General features: G+C 44.0%; 1 protein-coding gene across 3 annotated transcripts in view; it reads right to left on the reverse strand.

Moving 5' to 3' along the window:
- The window catches only part of GCNT2 (glucosaminyl (N-acetyl) transferase 2 (I blood group)), a 77,709-nt gene that overhangs the window by 8,655 nt on the left and 45,905 nt on the right, over positions 1-23,149 (reverse strand). Inside the window, exon 1 of one of the 3 annotated variants that reach the window (XM_060774799.2) lies at positions 11,138-12,353. The exons of the other annotated variants lie outside the window; for them this stretch is intronic. Coding sequence (XP_060630782.2) covers positions 11,138-12,104 — 967 coding nt within the window. The 5' untranslated portion in view covers positions 12,105-12,353. Of the gene's footprint in view, positions 1-11,137; positions 12,354-23,149 lie in introns of those variants that run through there. 3 annotated transcript variants of the gene reach the window in all.

The raw sequence follows: 23,149 nt of genomic DNA on the forward strand, positions 1-23,149 counted from the left end.
TGAGTAAGACTGCCACTTTTGAAGCCTGGGGAATGGCCCAGAGCACAGAACCTGAAAAAGGGTAAAACAGAAGCCACAAAGACACTTGTCTTTCCAGCCTGTGTGGTTTTCACAAGCTCCCAGAAGGACCCACTGTTTATTCTCTAAAGGGTGTTTATGTGAGAGATAAATGAGATATTCCTTTCCCCCAGGTAACAATTATGCACACTTTGCAAGGTTCCCGGCCTTGAGGTGCCCTGTAGGCAGGCTCTGGGGTCAGGAGAAGTCACTCCGGAAAAACAGGGCTAGGCTCTTGAGTCAACAGGCAGTCAAGGAAGTCATGTTGCCTTTCTACATGCCATACCAAATGTCTGCTTTGTCTAATGTGGTTGACTGCTCTATCCATCAAATTATGAGAAAGAAATGTAAAAACTTGGTTCTCGCCTGGTTTTGTTCTACAGTGTAGGTTCCAGTCATGCTTGAGAATATTCTGTTCTACACCAAGCATAGTTAAATTAATGTGTAGTCAACTCACAGAATTGCCAACAAATATGGTCAATGGACATGCAGGCAGGGGGATTTTTGGAGCTATAGTTAATTTTATTGATTTATTGAAATTAATTTATACTTTCCCAGAGTCGTAATGATGCTGGGGAGAATGGAAGGAAAAAGAAAGAGGGCCCAACCAAGGGCAAGATGGATGGATGGTATCAGGCCCGTAGTCAGGATTTCGTTTCGGGGGGGGCTAAAAAAATTTTCAGGGGGGGGTTTCGGGGGGGGGGGGCTGAGTTTCAGGGGGGCTGAGTCTGAGTGAAAGAGGGTCTAGCCTAGCAAACTTTTTGTATCATTACCCCAATACCCCCATGCATATGGGATATATTGAGTATTGTGATCAGATCATGATATGAGTAAACATAACAGTTTAAATAATGCACCAATAAGGCCTTTTCGCGAACCACCATGAAAATTTCGGGGGGGGCTGAAGCCCCCCGAGCCCCCCCCTGGCTACATGCCTGGATGGTATCCTCGAAGTGACTGGCTTGACTCTGAAGGAGCTGGGGGTGGTGATGTTCGACAGGGAGCTCTGCCGTGGGCTGGTCCATGAGTTCACGAAGAGTCGGAAGCGACTGAATGAATAAACAACAAACAGAGTCATAAAAGGCTTCCCCCCACCAATGAACACACTTTTCTACATTCTAGTCTGTACCTTGGCATTTTGACTCCCATGAAATTTGAATTTTATATGATATGGATTAAAGCCTACTACTCTGAACAAAGTTCAATTGATAAAACATTATATATGTAATTTCTAACGTCAGCTAACAACATAATTGAAAATTTATTAAATATCCTCATAGTTATCATGATGTTGCAGAGATCCTTGGCATACATCTTCAAAACCTTGCCTCTGAAATCTCCTGCCTGCCACAAGGATATTAACATTTACACTTACTACACTTACACTTAATAACCACTAACCTACTTAAATTGCTATGAGGAACATTTGCTGGAATGCAAACCACAAAACCGCTATGACCTACAATTAGCCCCTATGTCTGATAAGTAACTCTACAAATCATGCTATCAACACTACATCCTAGATTGGCCAATTCACAGCCAGTTCATGAAGAACTATCACTGTCAGTGTTTGATTTTCCTTTTTTGTGGAGTATGGCTGAAGCATCTTCTACTGTAACACACTGTACAGATTTATGTAAATGGGTTACATTTTACTGTTGCTGAATTTTTCATGACCCCAAGACTGAGGTAAAGGGACTTCATTTGAGATCAAGACCCATTGTTTAAGAAGCAGTGGTCTAATTAACATACCAGCAACTATTCATGAACCTTAAAGATAATAGCTTCCACCCAATCTTAACATGCAACACCTTCTTACAATCTGGAACCTGAAGTGCATTTACATATAGAATTGAAGCATTTGACACTACTTTAACTGTCATAGTTGAATGTAATGGCATTACTGGAATTGTATTTTAATAAGCTCTTTAACCTGCTAAAGCAAAGAATACTTGTGTCCCATCAAACTATAGATCCCAGAATTACCACAGCAATGAGCCATGGCAATTAAAGTGGTGTCAAGCTACCGGTACATTAATTATATACAGTGCATATACACCCTCTCACTATTTTGCACACAATAGTATGCTTCTAGGGGGAAACTTGGCTTAGTGACCTATTCAATTTTGAAGACTAAAGCAAACAGAAGGCTTTGCCGATCTTTTTATCTTTTACATTGTTTGCACAGTAGCAGAATATTTTAGAAAGAGTTGCCTGGCAGAGTACTATTACAAATTTCCAAACCCGTTGATCTTCAACCAAGTAGTCATTAAGAACCTCAGTCTTGAACTTATGGATGTCTCAAGACAATCTTGGGGCCAATCCAGACAGGTCCACCTTTCGTAAAACCGAATTAATTTTGAACAAATCAGGGTTTGCCTTATTTGTTCTGAATTAATAAAACACCTGGTAATATCTGAATCTTATGATAAGAACTGGATTTTATCAGGTGTGGCTCCTGTGTGGATTTGTCCCAGGGATCACATCATGAGATTCCTGGGCCCAATCGCCTTCTTGGTTTTTCGGGCTACAGGAGCCCAAAAAACTGAGAGGGCACCCACCCATCCCCCAAACCCCAAAGTTTCCCCTAGAAAGTATGTGCAGTCAGGTTCCTGGATTTCACCCCCCACCCCCAATTTAAAACATAGATTTGGATGCTGTCTGGAAGCACCCTCAGAGTTAACAAAGGTTTTAGCATTTCTATTGTTTCTAGGGGAATGACTCAGGACCCTTCCACACAGCCATATAACCCAAAATATCAAGGCAGATAATCCACAATATCTGCTTTGAAATGGATTATCTGAGTCCACACTGCCATATAATCCACTTCAATGTGGATTTTATACAGCTTTGTGGAATAGGCCTCAGTTGAGAAGTTTCCTGAACAGCATCTACATCTTAACACATTGACAGAGAACATGTCAGCTTCTGGATGGGTGATGTTGGGTTGGAACCTCATCTTGATCCAGTGGTGATGTCCTTTTCCCACAGACAATAACATTGCAGCCATCCTACAGGAACAATCACATCACAGCCATCACTGATCCCCCACAAAAGCAATAGCTCTATGCCTGTTTTCATTGCAATGGGGGTTGAAGACCAGCAATTTTGGCAAGGTGATTTTTTAAAATTTGATGAAGTTCATCCAAACTCCTACTACCAATCACTAGGTTATATCTTCATGCAGCCACACTCCCAACACTCTCATGGTTTAAACCTTGTTTCATTACTTCTATTAAATCACACCTTCAGTGGAGAGAGGAGTTTTTGTACTTTGTTCCGATATGTGTCTTATGGGCCACTGGACAAAATGCCAACATAAACCTTTTTAATTTGATCTCACTCCAACTTTATTTGAAAAGATAAAGCACATGCAGCACAAACCCTCATATAACTTGAACAGGTAAGCATTTGTCAACTTAAATGTACACTGTCACACATATCTGCCAAAAGAAAAACACAGATGCATTTTTTTCTTGAACATACAGTATTCCATCTCTGAGGGCCCTTCCACACAGCCTTATATCCCAGAATATCAAGGCAGAAAATCCCACATTATCTGCTTTGAACTGGGTTATCTGTGTCCACACTCAGATAATGTGGGGTTTTCTGCTTTGATATTCTGGGGTATAGGAGTATGTAGGAGGACTTGTGAGATGCTGGATTGAGACTGAAATGCCAGGGAGTGAGTTTAACTCTTTTACATAATGAAACATGAGTTTATTTACAGAATCAATGCATTTATTCACTTGATCTGTCTCTTTGTCAAAGGAGGAATTTTGTTTCTGTTACCTGAGATTACTTGACAGTGAACCTTCTCATTTGCAGTATCTGGTAGCTTGCCTTGCTTCACGAATGACGTTCAGTTGGTATGACTGTGCTCTGTAGCCAAGCAACATTTCACTGTTCTCTTTGAAAAATCTTATGTCGCACCAAGAGTTGTTGACACACTGATCTAGCTTTAATCTGTTCAAATATGGTTAAGCATTCCTTCACGGGAGGTGAACTGTGTTACATTTCATTGCCTAACTAAACATTTCCTATACTGAATGAGATGCTTAAGAAACACTTGTTAATCCTAATGCTAAGAATAAGGAAGATGTGACTAATCAAGGCCCTCCCTAAATACTCCCACCTCAGATTGGGTTCCCTTCCATGACTTCAGCCTTTTGAAAAGATACATTATTGAGGAGACTACTTGCTTACGGAAAGAGCCCTATTGAACAGCCTCAATTATGCAACTATGTGGAGGTAACCTTTTCACTGCGTGTAAGAAGGAAGTTATATCTACTCTTTGCCTACAGGTTTAAGAAAATCTGGTCGCAACCTATTGATTTGCTGCATATTATGTAAAACAATGATTTTTTTTTTGCATTTTCCTAAGGCTTTCCTTAAAGAACATATGTGGACATTGAGTGTGGAGGGGCACAGTCACACAAACTACTCACTCCCACAGCTTGCATAAGTATATCATCTCCAAAATGAGAAGAAAGATCTAAAGGGGGAATTCTTGAACTGTTGTCTGAATAAAAGGAGATCCCTTCTCCCAACTGCATTACCTTGGGGAGCATTCTGAGTCCATAGTGTATGCCACGACTCGTGTGTGTGTGTGTGCGTGTAGCTTTGAAATAATATGCCATTGATATATGAGCATTCACATTAAAGGTTACATGGAAAACACTGCTTGGGTGTAAGATCTTATTGTAAGAAGGTGTTGCTATCACTTATCACTTGAAAAGCAATTAAAAATATTGTGCATCTGAGAAAGCTTCTAGGTGCCTTTTTTTTCTACAGCAGGAGTCTACAATCCTTGTTCCTTTCCCATTCCTTATGTGGCTCTCAAACCCAGCAAAATCCTATAGGTCATTTTTTTCATGTATTTATTTATAGGCGCAATTGGTGGGGACGAGAGAGAGGGCCTTTTCGGTGGTGACCCCTCGACTCTGGAACTCACTCCTTAAAGACATCAGGCAGGTCACATGGCAGTCTTCAGGAGGAGCTTGAAGACATGGCTGTTCCAGTGTGCCTTCCTGGAATAATGATCCCATAGCACTTTGTCCTCCAAAGAACTTTACATTTCTTTAGGTCTGCTTGTATGCCCTTCCACAAACACCACTACCACCTTTTCGTCCATGTCCCAGCATTACTTCAAATTTTAACTTTACATTTGGCCTTCCCACTGTTTTTAATTGTGTGTTGTCTTGTTGATAATGTTGTATATTTTATTGTCTATCTTTTTTATTTTAATTGCTTGTATTGTTGTTATTATTGCTGGTATTGTTGTATTTGGGCTCGGCCTCATGTAAGCCGCACTGAGTCCCTTGGGGAGATGGTAGCGGGGTACAAATAAAGTGTTGTTATTATTATTATTATTATTATTATTAATCATGTCAGAAGCAAATTGAGAATGCAGTTGTAATGTGTAAAAAACCACAAAGTTAAAAACGGCATTATGCTAGATTTCCTTTGACCAGAAGCTGGCCACTTGGAGTGCTTCTGGCGTCAATGGAAGTCTTCCATTGTGCATGTGGCAGGGCTCAGGCTGCATTATAGTCAGTTGTCCTTGGTTTGCTCTTCTCCACAGTCACATGTCATGGACTCCACTTTGTGGCCCCATTTTTTAAGGTTGGCTCTGCATCTCATGGTGCCAGGGCAGTATGTTCAGTGCCTTTCAAGTTGCCCAGTCTTCTGTGTGCCCAGGAGGGATTTTCTCATTTGGTATCAGTCACTGATTGAGGTTCTGGGTTTTAATCTGCCACATTTGAACTCTCACTTTGTGAGATATTCTTGCGAGTATCTCTGTAGATCGTAGGAAGCTGTTTCTTGATTTAAGGCATTGGCTTGCTGGCTGATATCCGAACAGAGGATGGGCCAGAGATGTCACTGCCTTGATCCTTTCATTGCTGGCTGCTACTTCTCAGCAGATATCAGGTGGTGCAATGCCAGCTAAGCAGTATAATTCCTCCAGTGGTGTGAGGTGCAATAACAATTTTAATGTAAATTGTTATTATATTTGTCTTGTTTGGGCACAGCTGAATAAAATTCCACATTATCTGCTTTGGACTGGAATTTATGGCAGTGTGGACTCAGATAACCCAGTTCAAAGCAGATATTGTGGGATTTTCTACCTTGATATTCTGGGTTATATGGCTGTGTGGAAGGGCCAGAGAGAAGGGCCCTTGCATCACAATTGTGGAAATAATGAAACAAATGCTATTTGTTGGCCAAATATTGTTCCCCTGAAAATTAGATAAAATGCTCCCATTTCCACACATAATGTGTGTTTTGCAGTACTCCAAATTATGAGATATTCTTTTATCTGTACATGGGTGTACAATGAGAGAGGGATAAGGTGGTCAACCTTTCCCCCAAATGAGTATTTGGGCCCTTCCACACAGCCATATAACCCAGAATGTCAAGGTAGATAATCCACAATATCTGCTTTGAACTGGATTATCTGTGTCCACACTGCCATATAATCAAGTTCAGTGTGGATTTTATACAGCTGTGTGACAGGGGACACAATCTCCATATTACATTTACCTAGTAGTTTGAAAAGTAAGGTTTTAGCTTTTGGAGAAGCTGAGATACAAGGCAAAGTGTTCAACCAATTTCCGCCTATTCTTTTATTTTAAAAATATACTTATTTCCTGGATGAGGCAGTTCATTTTAAAAGTACTTTCTTTCCCATGCACAGCGTTTCTTCAACTAACGAACCAACAGAAACCCAAAACACCAGAACTAGTATAATTGAAAAAGACAGAATATTTCTGAGATCTTATAAGCAAGTTAGTAAATATTTAAAACACTGTTTTGACAAGGTAGTCAGACAAGGCCCATCATTACTGTGTCCTCTGTAATGCAAGGGAAAAGACAAACTATTGTCATATTTGACATATTATTATAATTCGTGGCTATGCCATATATAACATCTCTTGCTCATCTAAGTGGAAAATTTTAAAATGAGACAAGGAAGCAAGAATGGGGAGCAAGTCTCTCTCAGGCCCCTTCCATACAGCTGAATAAAATCCCACATTATCTGCTTTGAACTGGGATATATGGCAGTGTGAACTCAGATAACCCAGTTCAAAGTAGATATTGTGGATTTTCTGCCTTGATGTTCCGGATTGTATGGCTGTGTGTAAGGGCCCTTAGTGTGTGTGTGTGTGTGTGTGTGTGGTCTGGGATGGCTTTGGAATGTGATGGACTACAGAAGGAACCACTTGACCATCAACCACTCCCCAACATCAGCACCAAAACGGTTACAAATCAGTTTTTGGTCAACTTTAGATTTGGTTTGGTTATTTGGGGTGCTGATTCAGAAAACTGCATTGGATAGACCACATCAGCTCTAGTTTCTGATACAGAACATATGGCATCCAGTAGTCACCATCTACTCACCCACAGAAAACCATATTTAATAGGGCTCAGCATTATAAGAGGGTTTCGTGAGACCAGTCACTCTCATCGCAATGGTGTAGTAATGGTGCAGCCACCAACCATATTTATTTCTTGCAGATCACTGGTGGTCCATGGACCAAAGGTTGGGAACCAAAGATTGGGAACCAAAGATTGGTACAGAAAAGCTTCAGTGGTTCTCAACCTGGGGTCCCCAGATGTTTTTGGCCTTCAACTCCCAGAAATCCTTACAGCTGGTAAACTGGCTGGGATTTCTGTGAGTTGTAGGCCAAAAACATCTGGGGACCCCAGGTTGAGAACCACTGAGCTAAATGGTGGAAGGCTTAGATACAAGCTGCCAAGAATGAGGAGCAAGACTAACAGCAGCAAGTAGAATGGACTATAAAATTGGACTGTAGATGGGAAGAATAATAATATGGATTCTGTAGAAAAAGCTTAATAATTGTCGTGAAGGATGAAATGCTATTGAGATATAGTATAACTATGGTGAAGGGTGCAATGTTAACCAGTTGTTATAACTAATTCAACCAGTAATAACAGCAAGTGAAAGAAGATTTAAGACAATGAATTGACCCGGACTGGACTTTGGATTCTGGATTCTGATTTTAACAGGCATGTTTTAATTAATTGTTTAATTACCGTTTTTGATGTTTTTAGTGTATTATTGATTGTTTCTATGATGTTGGCATCCTATGGTGCTCTTGTGAGGCTGCCCCGAGTCTCCCCTTGGGGGTGAGAAGGGCGGGGTAAAAATACAGGAAATAAATAAATAATTACAAACAGAATGAGGACTTAATAAATGCACAAAATCTTCATGAAGCCCAGAAACACACATAAGAAAAACAGAAGTACATACTTTTGAAATTCCATAGAGAAAGGCCTTCATCAGGGTAGACCTTGAATAAAGAACAATATTTGTCCCTATATGTGGGTGTGTAATGAGTCTTGCCTATCAACCTGATACTTCTTGTCTACATTGAGTATCTGTGTATCTTATTACTACCCTTACCTTTTATCATAATTACAAGTTCTTCTGAAGACTGGATGCTAATCTGCTTTAATTTCACCATGTAGCTTAGTTTTTTATAGTAGCTAAGTATGACACGGTCAGTGCACTCACTACAAAAATCACATGAGCTAAAGTTTTCATTATCATTGAGGTTTAAAGTAAATGCCAGAGACACTGAGTTAGTTAGAAGATGTTCTATGGTTGGTTCAGTCACCTTGGACACATCATAAGAAGGTATTAGAATAGGCAAGAAAGGTGAGAGGCAGTAGGAAAAGAGAAAGATCACATTACAAGTGGATAGAGCCAACACAACCACATTACATTGCTAGTGAATAGAGCATATTACAGGCCCATAGCCAGGATTTCGTTTCGGGGGGGGGGGAGTTTTTTTCAGGGGTGGGGTGGGGGGTGAGTTTCGGGGGGGCTGAGTCTGAGTGAAAGAGGGTCTAGCCTAGCAAACCTTTTGTATCATTACCCCAAATACCCCCATGCATATGGGATATATTGAGTATGGTGATCAGATCATGATATGAATAAACATAATAGTTTAAATAATGCACCAGTAAGGCCTTTTCGCAAACCATCATGAGAATTTGGGGGGGGGGGGGCTGAAGCCCCTCAAGGCCCCCCCCCCCCCGGCTACATGCCTGGCATATTATATGTGGATTAACTACTGGTAGGATTCAGGTTCTGATCATTCCAAGCAGGGAGGTATTCAGCCTATCTTTTAAGACATCCAGAGGAGGAGACCACACCAACGCTCTAAGCAAGTGGTTCTATTGTGGAACCACTCTGCCTAGAACACATGTGTTGACTCAAGGCCCCTGGGTCAAATCGGGCCCCCCATGTCATCTTATGTGGCCCTTCAGATACTGGAATTGAAGTTCCTTTGGGAAGACAGGGCGGTATACAAATAAAGATGATGATGATGATGATGATGATGATTATTATTATTATTATTATTATTATTATTACTGAAGCCCTGTATTTCTCATTTAGTATCATGACTAGAACTGATGGGAGTTGTCCTACAGTAACATCTGGAAGGCTACTGTTTGTTCTGTTTCATCAGGAGAGTGGGTTTTATTTAGATACAAGGCTTGTGGATAAGATGTCTGACTTTAAAATGTCCTTTAACTTTTTCCCAACCTCAGAGCCACAAGTTGGGTTTCAGTTCCCATTATCCCTAGTCTGCATGGTGGATAATCAGAAGTGATGGGAGTTGTTGTTCATTAACATCTGGGGACTCACCTTGAGTAAAAACTAAAGATCACTGACCACTATGTCAAAAGAAAATTATAGTTAGCCCTCTTTATTTGGGCTCGGCCTCTTGTAAGCCGCACCGAGACCTTTGGGAGATGGTAGCGGCGTACAAATAAAGGTTTATTATTATTATTATTATTATTATTATTATTTATCCACAGATTTTTTTGTCCATGGATTCAACGGCCCTTTGAAGGCAACCATAAGGCTGGTGTGGCTCTCCATGAAAATGGGTTGGATGCCACTGGTCTAGTTCTTTCAAGTAGTCAACAGAAACCTATCATTCTCTATGTTCAAACAATTAGACTGATAGAGAACAAAGCTCCACCAAAGTCAACATTTACACCGAAATACAACACCGCCTGAGCTCTGTGAGTGCAGCATTTTCCCAAATGAAGCAGAGAGTGTTTGAGGACCGGGACATCCATAGGGATACCAAGGTGCTTGTTTATAAAGCTATTGTCCTCCCAACCATGCTATATGCCTGCGAAATGTGGACTGTCTACAGACGTCATATGCAACTCCTGGAACGATTCCATCAGGGCTGCCTTCGGAAAATCCTGCAAATCTCTTGAGAAGACAAGCGGGCAAACGTCAGCGTGCTGGAAGAAGCAAAGACCACCAGCATTGAAGCGATGGTTCTCTGCCATCAACTCCACTGGACCGACCACGTTGTCCGGATGCCCGATCACCGTCTCCCAAAGCAGTTGCTCTACTCCGAACTCAAGAATGGAAAACGGAATGTTGGTGGACAGGAAAAGAGATTTAAAGATGGGCTCAAAGCCAACCTTAAAAGCTCTGGCATAGACACTGAGAATTGGGAAGCCCTGGCCTTTGAGTGCTCCAGCTGGAGGTCAGCTGTGACCAGCAGTGCTGCAGAATTCGAAGAGGCACGAATGGAATGTGAAAGAGAGAAATGTGCCTCTTCAAATTCTGCAGCACTGCTGGTCACAGCTGGAGGTCAGCTGTGACCAGCAGTACTGCAGAATTTGAAGAGGCACGAATGGAATGTGAAAGAGAGAAATGTGTCAAGAGGAAGGCATGTCAAGCCAACCCCGACCGAGACCGCTTTCCACCTGGAACCCAATGCCCTCACTGCAGGAGAAGATAGGGCTCCACAGTCATCTACTGACCCAAAAGAATACTGATCCTGAAAGACTATCCTACTTGGCCTAAGGAAGGAAAGAAGGAAGGAAGGAAGGAAGGAAGGAAGGAAGGAAGGAAGGAAGGAAGGAAGGAAGGAAGGCCATCACGTCACTCCCTCATCTTCTTTCCACCATGCTGAACATGCTCAACTCCTTCAACCTTTGTTCCTAGGTTGTGTGGTCCATTCCCGTGGCGAATTCAAGTCCTGGAAATTACCACATTCACGCCATGGAGATGACCTACCTGGAATCCTGTTGAGGGTCACCCAGAAGTGTTCGTCGGGGCTGTAGGTATCCATGGACCAGTTCAGCAAATCCCGGGCCCGCTTGTCTATGAAGAGGAACTCCACAAAGGGCCGGGTCAGGGCGATGTACGCTGAGCCAAAGTGAATGGTCAGGTTGTGTGGCACCTGCGACTTGACAATGGAGGTGCGTTTCATGTAGGAAGCGTCTTTGCGCATGTGCTGCCGGTAGACATATTTAATCCGTGAGGTGAAGCGGGCAGGCATGGGTATCCCAGGGGTGATGTTCTTGCCCTGGAAGGACTTCAGGTGCCGGACGACTTCCAGGTTGGTCTTGAGCGGGACATCTTGACCGCACATGTTGAGAACGTATTGCCAATGGATCTGGGAGGTCAAGAGGTCCTTCAAGCAGTTGAGGTCGGCCTGGAGCCTGGAGATGCCGGCGTAGACGACGGGTTCGGCTTTGGAGACCAGGAAGGCGTTGGGGAAGCAGCCCACCAGCTCCTCCACCTGCTGCTGGTAGGAAGCAGGGGCCTTCAGGTCCACATGGATGCAGTAGATGTTGTGGGGCGCGTAGAGGGAGCGGAAGACCCGCTCGAAGGTGGGAAAGTCCTTGTGGAGGGTGACCACGTAGGCCAGAGGGAAGGCAGCCTCTTCAGCGGACAGGGGCCGCGTCAGGTAGTGGCTCCCTGATCGGTAGTCCTCGCAAGAGGAGAATCGCCCCCACGTCGTGCCAAGGCGGGGCTCCCAAGTGAAAGCTTTGCCCCCGCTTAGAAGAGAGGCGCACTGGGCACGCAGGGCGGCCGCTTCCCCGAGGGGCAAAGACGGCTCGGGCTCCTGCTTGGGCGGCGTGGCGTCGGGCCAACGGGGACCTCCGTCCAGCAGCAGCAGCAATGCCCCGAAGCCGAGCAGCAAGAGGACGGCAGCGGCGAAGAGGCACTGGAGCCTAAACGGAGGCAGCGCCGGCATCGGAGCGGTTTGGAAGCAGGGCACCAGAGGCTGCTTCTTTCCCGCTGGGCGCCGTCGGAAGGCCTCCGGGGATGCATTCAGCCACGGAGATGCATTCTGCCAGCAGCCGCTTCCCGCTCGTCCCCTCGGAAGCCCCGTTGCTAAGCCCGCCGCCCGCTCCCAACGCACCTTGCCTCAAGTCTAGAGGCGCGTCCTCACCAATCAGAGAAGAGCCCTGTTTTGCATATCCCTTTCCATTGGTTGGCGACGGCAACGTTCTCTCCCCCCACCCCCTTTCTCCATCTCTGTTTGTTCCATTGTCTTTTTCGGACGGAGGGGAAAGCGGTCACTTCCTCGAAGGTTTCTCCGGGGACATCTCTATATGTACCACTTGGTTCAGGGCTTTGGAATCACGGCCCTGTACCACCGCCACACCCATGATTCTGTAGCATTCAGCCCAGCATTGATGTGCATTGATTCTACAGTGTAGATCAGGCATGGGCAAACCTTCTAACTTGGAGGACGCCTTGCCCATGTCTGATCTACACTGTCTTTTCCTCCCCTTCCTCTTGTCTTTAGGAAACAATGTTTGGATCCCAAAAGGGTTGGTCTTGGGATGAGATGGTGGATGGGGGAGAAAAAGTGTACCCATTAGAACCCCCCCCGAGGTGGAAGAGACCCCCAAAGGCCATCCAGTCCAACCTCCTGCCATGCAAGAAGGCACAATCAAAGCCCTCCCGATAGACAGCCTCTGAGGAAAAGTTCCAGAGAAGGAGCCTCCAGGACACTCGGAGGCAGCCTATGCCACTCTCCAATAGCTCTTACTTTCAGGAAGTTCTTCCTAATCTTTCCAGGCGAATCTCTTTCCTTGTCGTTTGAAACCATTGCTCCCTTATGCCCTGATCTCCAGAGCAGCAGAAAATCGGTTTCTCCCTCTTCCTTCTCAATGGGGCACCCCTTTGAATCTTGAAACATGGTTCCCATGCTCCCTCTCCATTGTCTCTTCTTTCCAGCTAAGCATCCACCAGGAGGAAGGGAGGGAGGAAGAGAAGGGCAGAAGGAAGTAAAGGTGGAAGGAAATGGAGGGAGGGAAGTGAGAAGGAAGGAAAGTCGAAAGGTAAGAAAGGAAAGGAGCAGGAGAAAGATAGAGGGGGAGGAAACGGGAAGGAAGGGCAAAAGGATGGAAGGGAAGGAAGGAGGGAGGGAGAAAGGGAGGGAAGGAGGAATGAAAGAGAAGCAAGGAAACACAAATGGGAAGAAAGAGTGAGGGAGGAAAGAAAGAATGATGAAAGGGTGGAAGGGAGGGAGGGAAGGAGGAAGGAAAGACAAAAGGGAAGGAAGGAAGAAGAAAGAGAGAGGGGGGAGGGAGGAAAGAGGGGTGGAAGGAAGGATGAAAAGGTGGAAGGGGGAGGTAGGGAGGGAAGAAGGAAGGAAAGAGAGAAGGGAGGAAGGACAAAAAGGAAGGAAGAGAGGGAAGGAGGAAGGAAAGAAAGGAAGAAAGGATGAAAGACTGGAAGGGAAAGGGGGGAGAAAGAGGGAGGGAAGGAGGAAGGAAGGAAAGAGAGAAGGAAGGAAAGACAATAGGGAGGGGAGGAAAGACAGAAAGTGAAGGAAGGAGAAAAGAGGGAAGGGAGGTGGAAAGGAAGGGAAGGAGGAAGGAAAGAGAGAAGGAAGGAAAGACAAAAGGGAAGGAGGGAAGGAAGAGGGGGGAAGGGGGAGGAAAGAGGGAAAGAAGGATGAAAAGGGGGAAGGGAAGGAACGGAGGGAGAAAGAGAGGAGGTCTTATTTTGGGGGGGGGGGGGAAATGTTATAACCCAAATTACCAAAGCATGGATGTCTGCTCATGTTTTTATCACTTTAATGTCTATGTAATTGTTTTTAATTTTATGTGTGATATTTTGGGGTGCTTTGTTACCCACCCTGAGTTCCTTTGGGGAGCTGGTGGCGAGATGCAAATAAAATGTATTATTATTATTATTATTATTATTATTATTATTATTATTATTGCTGTGAACTGTAAGGTTTTGTCAAAGGCTTTCGTGGCCAGAATCATTGGGTTGCTGTGAGTTTTCCGGCTGTATGGTCATGTTCCAGAAGCATTCTCTCCTGATGTTTCACTCACATCTATGGCAGGCATCCTTGTGAGGTCTGTTGGAAACTAGGGAAGTGAGATTTATGTATCTGTGGACAGGGCCGTAGCTAGAAAATTTTTTTGGGGAGGGTTGAAAATTTCAGGGAAGGTTGAAAATTTCGGAGACGGTTGAAAATGGGGGGGGGGGGGGGGTTGAAACCTGCCTCCTAGCTCACGCTGAAGCCAAGAGCAGAGCAGGGGGCAGAGCATCCTTCAATAGCCTGCAGCTCCGCCCCTGTCAACCACCTCCACCAAGTCTGGCCTCCTTAATGAGAGCATTCAACACCCCCCCCCCCCCAACTTGGTTATTGCTGCAAGTAATGACAGTGTGGATAAATTGTCAATATTTGCTTGAGATAGTGCTTGCAGTTCTGGAGGGACTCATAATTTTTTGCGTCTCATAGACTTAGCATGGGGATTTGGTTAACCAGTTAAAATTCCTGAGTAAACCAGGTGTTTTTTTAACCTGAAAAATGTCGAGGGGGGGGGGTTGAACCCCTACCCCCACCCCCCAGCTACAGGCCTGTCTGTGGAGTGTCTAGGGTATAAGAGAGAACTCTTGTCTGCTTGAGGCAAGTGTGAATGTTGCAGTTGACCACCTTGATAAGCATTGAATGTCGCCTACAGCTTCCAAGCCTGCCTGGGGGAATCCTTTGTTGGGAGGTGTTAGCTGGCCCTGATTGATTCATATCTGGAATTCCTCTGTTTTCTGAGTGGTGTTCTTTATTTACTGTCCTGATTTTAGAGCCTTTTAATACTGGTAGCCAAATTTTGTTCATTTTCATGGTTTCCTCCTTTCTGTTGTGGATTTCACAGGGACCACCAAATGCAGCACTGCCTTAACTCAGATCAAGGAACACAAAATGCACTGCAGACCAATTCAACCAGAGAAGTCAGCCATAGAAGAGCACTTGATGAACCAACCTGGACACAGCATATTATTTGAAAATACAGAAATGCTGGATCACTCTAACAACCACCATGTCAGACTACACAGAGAAGCCATTGAAATCCACAAGTATCTGTCGAGCACTCTGCTCCCCAGTGAGCAAACATATACTTACTGGATACCAGTATGTGGGAAATGCGTGTAATGGTCAGTAAATGTTGCCCAAAGGCAAACTGCCTCTGAGATTTGAGACCAACCATGTGTCAATGCAAGTAACCATTACCCTCAGAGCATAGAGAGCTACTTTTTAAAAGTGATTTATTTCATTACTCATCAGTGTTATAAAAAGTAGCCTCTTCCTGTTATTCATTATGATCATGGAGAAAGTGAACTTGGGCCAGCTGTTGCTTTTAGTTACTCTCTAAGAAGAATCATAGAGTGGGAAGAAACCTCATGGGCCATCTAGTCCAACCCCCTGTCAAGAAGCAGGAAAATTGCATTCAAAGCACCCCTGACAGATGGCCATCCAGCCTCTGTTTCAAAGCCTCTAAAGAAGCAGCCTCCACCACACTCCAGGGCAGAGCAACCCTTAAGATTAATTAGACTTAAGAACTTACCATCAACTTGCCTCTTCAAATGGCTGTAAAAGTAAACTTTTTAACAAAAGGAGTAGACATTGTCACTTTTTTTTACAGCAATAAACTTTCTTGTTGCACTACTTTGTTACACTCTCCTAACCCTGAAACAACACATTAGTTGCATATAGCAGCATTATTTGCAACACATTTCTGGTAACACATTATTTTGAAGCTACTTATCCTCCATGAAGTCATGACCAGAGTTTCCAGTGGACCAGAGAACAGTTGAAAAATTGCTTCCTTGTGGTGAAGGAAGGACAAAAAATGCAAGGCCTAACCAGAGTCACAGCTGCCATTTCTTTCAAAGGAAAGTGGCAGTGTCAATCAAGCTTTTTCAAATATCTGTTTGCTCTCACACGCTTGTTGCTGTAGCTATGTACTTTCAAGTTGGCAATGATGTACAGTGACTTGGAAAGGTATATTCCATTGCATTCCTGTGGTGAGAGTCAGGATTGTATAGTCATTTCTGTATTGTGAGACGACAGCGTTTCCCAACTTGGGGGTCATCAAAGACCATCAGAAAACACAGTATTTTCTGTTGGTCATGGGGGTTCTGTGTGGAAAGTCTGGCCCAATTCAATCGTTGGTGGGGTTCAGAATGCTTCTTGATTGTAGGTGAACTATAAATCCCAACAACTACAACTCCCTAATGTCAAGGTCTATGATGCTGGAGACAGTGTTCCATACTTCAAGAAATAAAGCCTGACTGTTCATTGGAGGGAAGAATAGTAGAGGCCAAGATGAAGTACTTTGGCCATGTCATGAGAAGAAAGGAAAGCTTAGAGAAGAGTATGATGCTGGGGAAAATGGAAGGAAAAAGGAAGAGGGCCCGATCAAGGGCAAGATGGATGGACAGTATCCTTGAAGTGACTGGATTGACCTTGAAGGAGCTGGGCGTGGTGGCGACCAACAGGGAGCTCTGGTGTGGACTGGTCCACGAAGTAATGAAGAGTTGGAAATGACTGAACGACTGAACAACAACAATTACCAACCAAAATGATAAAACAATATGCCTTAAATTGGCCCAGTCTTACAGGTGGGTATTCGCAATGCTAAAATATGGATAACTTTTTCAGATCACACAGTAGTTAAAAAAATGCTTTTAAGGGCACGAACCTATGCATATAAATACCTGGCAAAGGAAATAAAAATCCTGTTAAGTACACACCTTGGATTGCTAAATAATTGAACTGGACATATTTCCTGGTTGGAAATTAACTGAATTATATGAAGGTGACATTTACCTAAGGTAGGGGAAAAAAATCTCTAATAAATTGCTAGCATGTCATATAGTATAAACAATGAAGTCATACCACACCAACTTGCAGTTTTCATCCTCTTCCTCCGCTCGAGTCCTCCCCTGGACATAAGATATCTTTTTATACAGGTTTTTACTAGTGGGAAGTGAAGTTTATGATACACGTAAGCCACACTTCTTTTATGGTTTGATGATATGCCAGGGGTCCTCAAACCTTTTAAACAGAGGGCCAGGTCACAGTCCCTCAAACTGTTGGAGAGCCGGATTATAATTTGAGGGGAAAAAATGAATGAATTCCTATGCACACTGCACGTATCTTATTGATAGTGCAAAAAACAAAAAACAAAAACACCCCACTTAAAAACAATACAATAATTAAAATGAAGAACAATTTTAACAAATATAAACTTATTAGTATTTCAATGGGAAGTGTGGGCCTGCATTTGGCTGATGAGATAGGATGGTTGTTGTTGTGTGCTTTCAAGCCATTTCAGACATAGGTTGACCCTGAGTGATGGCCGAGTAAATGACCTTGGAGGGCCATATCTGGCCCCCAGGCCATAGTTTGAGGATCCCTGTAATATGCAAACCACCTTGGCATGAGGACTACATGTTAAGCATTTCCAGTAGTGTACAGCTCATGAGGTAACAAACCACTCTTTACTTTGAAGGGGCAATTGAAGTTGGAGCTCATGTCTAAGCATATTTATGGGGAAGCCCATCTGGGGAGTAGGGTGAGCTCCTGCTGTTAGGCCCAGTTTCTGCCAACCTAGCCGTTTGATAACATGCAAATGTGAATAGACCAATAGGTACTGCTTCTGTGAGAAGGTAACAGCACTCCTTGCAGTCATGCTGGCTATGTGACCTTAGTGGTGTCTATGGACAACGCTGGTTCTTCAGCTTAGAAATTGAGAAGAGCACCACTCCCCGAGAGTTGGACATGACTAGACTCAATGTCAGGGGAAACCTTTACCTTTACCTATCATCCAGATCTTGTGAAATTTGGTGGAGCCAGTCAGAAATCCTAGACTTTATCATACAAAGCCCACAATGTAGCCCATAAAACATACTTTAATTGGTCCCAGGCCACTGTGAAACTTCCCCTCTAGTCCTCCTGGCATGAGAAAATAACATGAGAGGAGATGGGGGGGGGGATTTTCCTCCTCACCCCTCCTGTCTCCTCAGGTGTATAATTCTGTCTTAGTTCAAAGTCATTCAAACTGATATGAACTACAGCAGTCTGTCTTATCTGACCTTCACTTATCCGACATTCCATCTTATCCGACACTCTTATTCGATGCCTCCCTTTTCCTCCAGCATTTTCCCTTTAATTAAAGGAGCACTCCCCAACCCTCTCTCCATTCCCAATAAGTGAAAAAGGCAAGAAAAGGAGGAGGGGGAGAAGAGGCAGGGGTGGAAGTGAAAGTGTCCTCCCTCCTTCCCTCTGTGATTTCCACGCTCCTCTTCCTCTTCTTCGGCATCCAGGCATTTCCTGCTGGGCCGCTCTAGCCCTGAGGCATTGCCTTGATTTAGTCTTTTGAGTTCCTGTTGTTAGTATTCTAGGTGCCTAGTGCCGAGTTGGACAGGTAACAGTAAATGTCAGATAATACAGTAAATGTCTGTATTATCTGACATTTTTGTTTATCCGATGTTCTGCTGGCCCGTTTATGTCAGATAAGTGAGACTCTACTGTAATTCAGTTCAATTAAGTAAACAAAGCTGCTTTATGTACGATTTTACCCATTCCTGGTCTATCTGTTGTGTGTCTCTTATACTTTCCTCCCATCCAGAATATCAGTAATATTTTGGCTTAGTTTTCCTATATCTCTAAAAAATAAAGAAAATAAATATGGCCTTCAATCTGTCTTTTAATATGAATTATATAATTCTGAGTCAAGTCTGTTACTCAGCCTGCTTCTAATTCTGTTTCATTTGCCAATAAAAACAATTTTGTACAGACGTCATGTAAATTTCTTGTGATCTTTTCCACAAAGAAGTGATATTTCAAAAGCTGATCTGGGTGATTCATAGCTAAATGGAAAGAATGTTAGACAATATTCATGTGGGTGTTCCTGTCTTTATCAAAACATTGAAAGTTAAAGTCTGGAACACTTCCAACAGCAAATGTAGCTTGGGATAAAAACTCATCCTTAGTTATCGTAAATTAGCATATCTTTGTTAATTGAAATTAGAATAATGATCACTCCCCAGCATATTTCAGACTACATTTTAAGGGTTGGTACTGATTCCGTGATGTTATCTCAGATTATGGTTTCCAGAATTTGACCAATGCTTGTGAAAATGTAATTATTTATGACAGTGCGACTTTGGAAATTTGGAAATAGTTGCCAGTACATATATATTTAAACTTGGGGTTTGCCCCTAGGGTCCTTGTTAAACTCTGATCTCGATCCACCCATTCCTTTGGGGTTTCACCAAAAGAAGCTTTGAAATTGTTATTTTCCTTTTAAAGGAATTATATATATGTCTACTCAGAAGTCTCACTCTTTGCATGTAATACTATGGGCCTTTCCACACAGCCATGTAATCCAGAACATCAAGGCAGATAATCCACAATATCTGCTCTGAACTGCATTATCTGAGTTCACGCTGGCATGTAATCCAGTTCAATGTTGATATTATACAGCTGTGTGCGAGAGGCCTAAGACCATTTCTTTTCCATTTTGGTCACCGTTCCCTAGACTGTATTCAGTTAGGACTCTAGAAGACCAATGTTCAAACACTCACTTGATCATGGTAACCAGGTGAGTGTCCTTAGACAATCATACTTTCTCAGCCTACGAAAAAGGCAGTGTCAATTGCAAAAGCACTCTGAACAAATCTATGGCAGTTCCAGACAGCACCAAATCACACACTTTAGTCAGGGGCAAAAAAAACTTGGGACCTGAGAAAATGTCCAAATACAGACTTATTGGTCCTGGGATTTCTGCCTCCTTTGTCCACACTTTCTGCTTTGTCCTGGGATTTTGCAGACCCAAGATGGCCACTGCAGGTCTTCCGCTGGAAACTTTGCCAGCTTTTTAAAAACAAAACTGAAGTTGTGAAGATCCAAATCATTGCAAAAGTTCTGTTCTTTGTCATGGCTACAGAATATTTACAATCCACACGTTTCATGAAGTTTTTGACACACAAAGTTAATGGGGCAGGATCACTTCTGTTCAAGTGAGCACTACACAGGAACAAACACTTTCAAACCAGGAACAGAACTTTGTTGTTATTGACACTTTTTAGAGCAGTATTTTTCAACCTGGGGGTTGAGGGGGTCTCAGAGGAGTCGCCAAAGACCATCAGAAACACACAGTATTTTCTGTCGGTCATGGGGGTTCTGTGTGGGAAGTCTGACCCAATTCTATCATTGGTGGGGTTCAGAATGCTCTTTGATTTTAGGTGAACTATAAATCCCAGCAACTACAACTCTGTAATATCAAGGTCTATTTTCCTCAAACTCCACCAGTGTTCACATTCGGGCATATTGAGTATTTGTGCCAAGTTTGGTTCAGATCCATCATTGTTTGAGTCCACAGTGCTCTCTGGATGTAGGTGAACTACAACTCCAAAACTCAAAGTCAATGCCCAACAAACCCTTCCAGTGTTCTGTTGGTCATGGGAGTTCTGTGTGATAAGTTTAGTTCAGTTCCATCGTTGGTGGAATTCAGAATGCTCTTTGATTGTAGGTGAACTATACATCCCAGCAACTACAACTCTCAAATGACAAAATCAATCCCTCCCTCCCCACCTCCCAAACCCTACCAGTATTCAAATTTGGACGCATTGTGCCAAATTTGGTCCTGTGAATGACAATGCATCCTACATATCAGATATTTACATTACGATTCCTAACAGTAGCAAAATTACAGTTATGGAAGTAAGCAACAAAAATAATTTTGTTGGATGTGACCACAACATGAGGGGGTCACGGCATTAGGAAGGTAGAGAAATACTGGCTTAGAGGCACAGGGCAGCAACAGAAAGTAGATGAAACCCACAGAGAATTTTTTTGCCATGTCAGGAGCAACTTGAGAAACTGCAAGTTGCTTCTGGTGTGAAAGAATTGGCCATCTGCAAGGACATTGCCCAGGAGACGCCCGGATGTTTTGATGTTTTTATCATCCTTGTGGGAGGCTTCTCTCATGTCCCTGCATGAGGAGCTGGAGCTGATAGAGGGAGCTCATCCACCTCTCCCCAGATTCGAGCCTGTGACCTGTCGGTCTTCTGTCCTGCCGGCACAGGGGTTTAACCCACTGCGCCACCGGGGGCTCACACAGAAATGATTCAGCTGCAATCTCTTGTATTAGTCCAACAACGAGTATCAATGGGAAATTACAAACCAAGTCCTCAAAAGGACTATATTACTTAACAACTAATTCACATTCAGGATTTTACCAGCAAGTGTTGTTTTTCCTGAAACCAGCAGAATGGGCCTGGTGTTGGACTGGGAGAAAATACATTTTCTGGGTGTGCTGCAGGCTTTGTTTCTGTTGACTTTAAAACTTGTTGCAACGTATAATGATGCTTTGAAAGATACAGTGTAATGCTCTGAAAATAAAACAACGGTCTTAGTGGCTGTTTGACTTACAATTATCATAGATTTTGAAAGGTTAGGGAATGAGACATTGTTGGGAGTGTTATTGTTGGAAATGTCATGTGAAAAGAGCCAGTTTCACAGTTTAGGATCAGTGAATAATATAAAGAAGGGAAAGTAAGAGAAATGCAGGCACTTCAAAAGGCAGTAGAATTTCTATAGTCTGGAGCTAATTCCCCTTTGCTTATTTGGGTGTGTTTATGTATGTGTGTATGTGTGCCCTTACACACTGTTGACTTATAGTGGGCCATATATTTCATAGGGGTTTCATTAAACAAGGGATACTTAGTGATAATTGGTTTCTGCCTTCCTTTGAGATAAAGCTTGCAGCATTTTGAATTCCTTGATAATCTCCCATCCACATACTAACTTGTGTCCCCCCCCCCCCAAGTCAAAAAACAAGCATATGATCGCTGGTTCTGATCTGGAAATTAGCTCTATTCTTATGATGTGCAATAATATTAACCTGACTTTATTGTGAAAGGCTTTAATAGATCCCTACCATCCATAGCCCAGCCCCAGCCCTGAAAACTTTGGGCCCTTCCCCACAGCCATATAACCCAGAATATCAAGGCAGAATAACCCACAATATTTGCTTTGAACTGGAATATCTGAGTCTGCACTGCCATATATCCCAGTTCAAAGCAGATAATGTGGGATGTATTGTCGAAGGCTTTCATGGCCAGAATCACTGAGTTGTTGTAGGTTTTTTCGGGCTGTATGGCCATGATCTAGAGGCATTCTCTCTAGGCCTGTGCGGTTTCGTTCGTTATTTCGTTATTTCGTTATTAATTCGTTATTTTTACCATATCCGACGCGATATCAAAACACTTTTTTAAACCCGGAAGGGTTTAAAAATATCGAAACAGCAGCCCCATATATTTTACGAGCTTCAGCTCGTGTCGTTAATGGGATGGAGGCTGCTGAGTGCTGCTGGTGCCTGGGAGCCAATCCGGCGCTCCCAAGCACCCCAGCAGTAAATGGGGCGGGCGGGGCGAAGGGGCGGCGCGAGCGCACACCCAGTGAGCCAAGCACCGCCCCTGCCTGTTGGGCGCCCGGCCCGCGCGCGCTCACCCTTACACCCGGCCTCCGCACGCCATCCAATCGGCTCCAGCTCCTGCGCCCTCCTCCTCCTCCTCCTCCTCCTCCTCCTCCCAGCTGTGTTGCAGCCAGGAAGTGCCAGGAGGAGGAGGAGGAGGAGGGCGCAGGAGCCGGAGCCGATTGGATGGCGCGCGGAGGCCGGGTGTAAGGGTGAGCGCGCGCGCGCCATCCAATCGGCTCCGGCTCCTGCGCCCTCCTCCTCCTCCTCCTCCTCCTCCCAGCTGTGTTGCAGCCAGGAAGTGCCAGGAGGAGGAGGAGGAGGAGGAGGAGGGCGCAGGAGCCGGAGCCGATTGGATGGCGCGCACGCGCTCACCCTTACACCCGGCCTCCGCGCGCCATCCAATCGGCTCCGGCTCCTGCGCCCTCCTCCTCCTCCTCCTGGCACTTCCTGCAACACAGCTGGGAGGAGGAGGAGGAGGAGGAGGGCGCAGGAGCCGGAGCCGATT

The sequence above is a fragment of the Anolis sagrei genome, chromosome 4 (genome assembly GCF_037176765.1).
Source record: "Anolis sagrei isolate rAnoSag1 chromosome 4, rAnoSag1.mat, whole genome shotgun sequence".
In the NCBI taxonomy this organism is placed as follows: Eukaryota; Metazoa; Chordata; class Lepidosauria; order Squamata; family Dactyloidae; genus Anolis; species Anolis sagrei.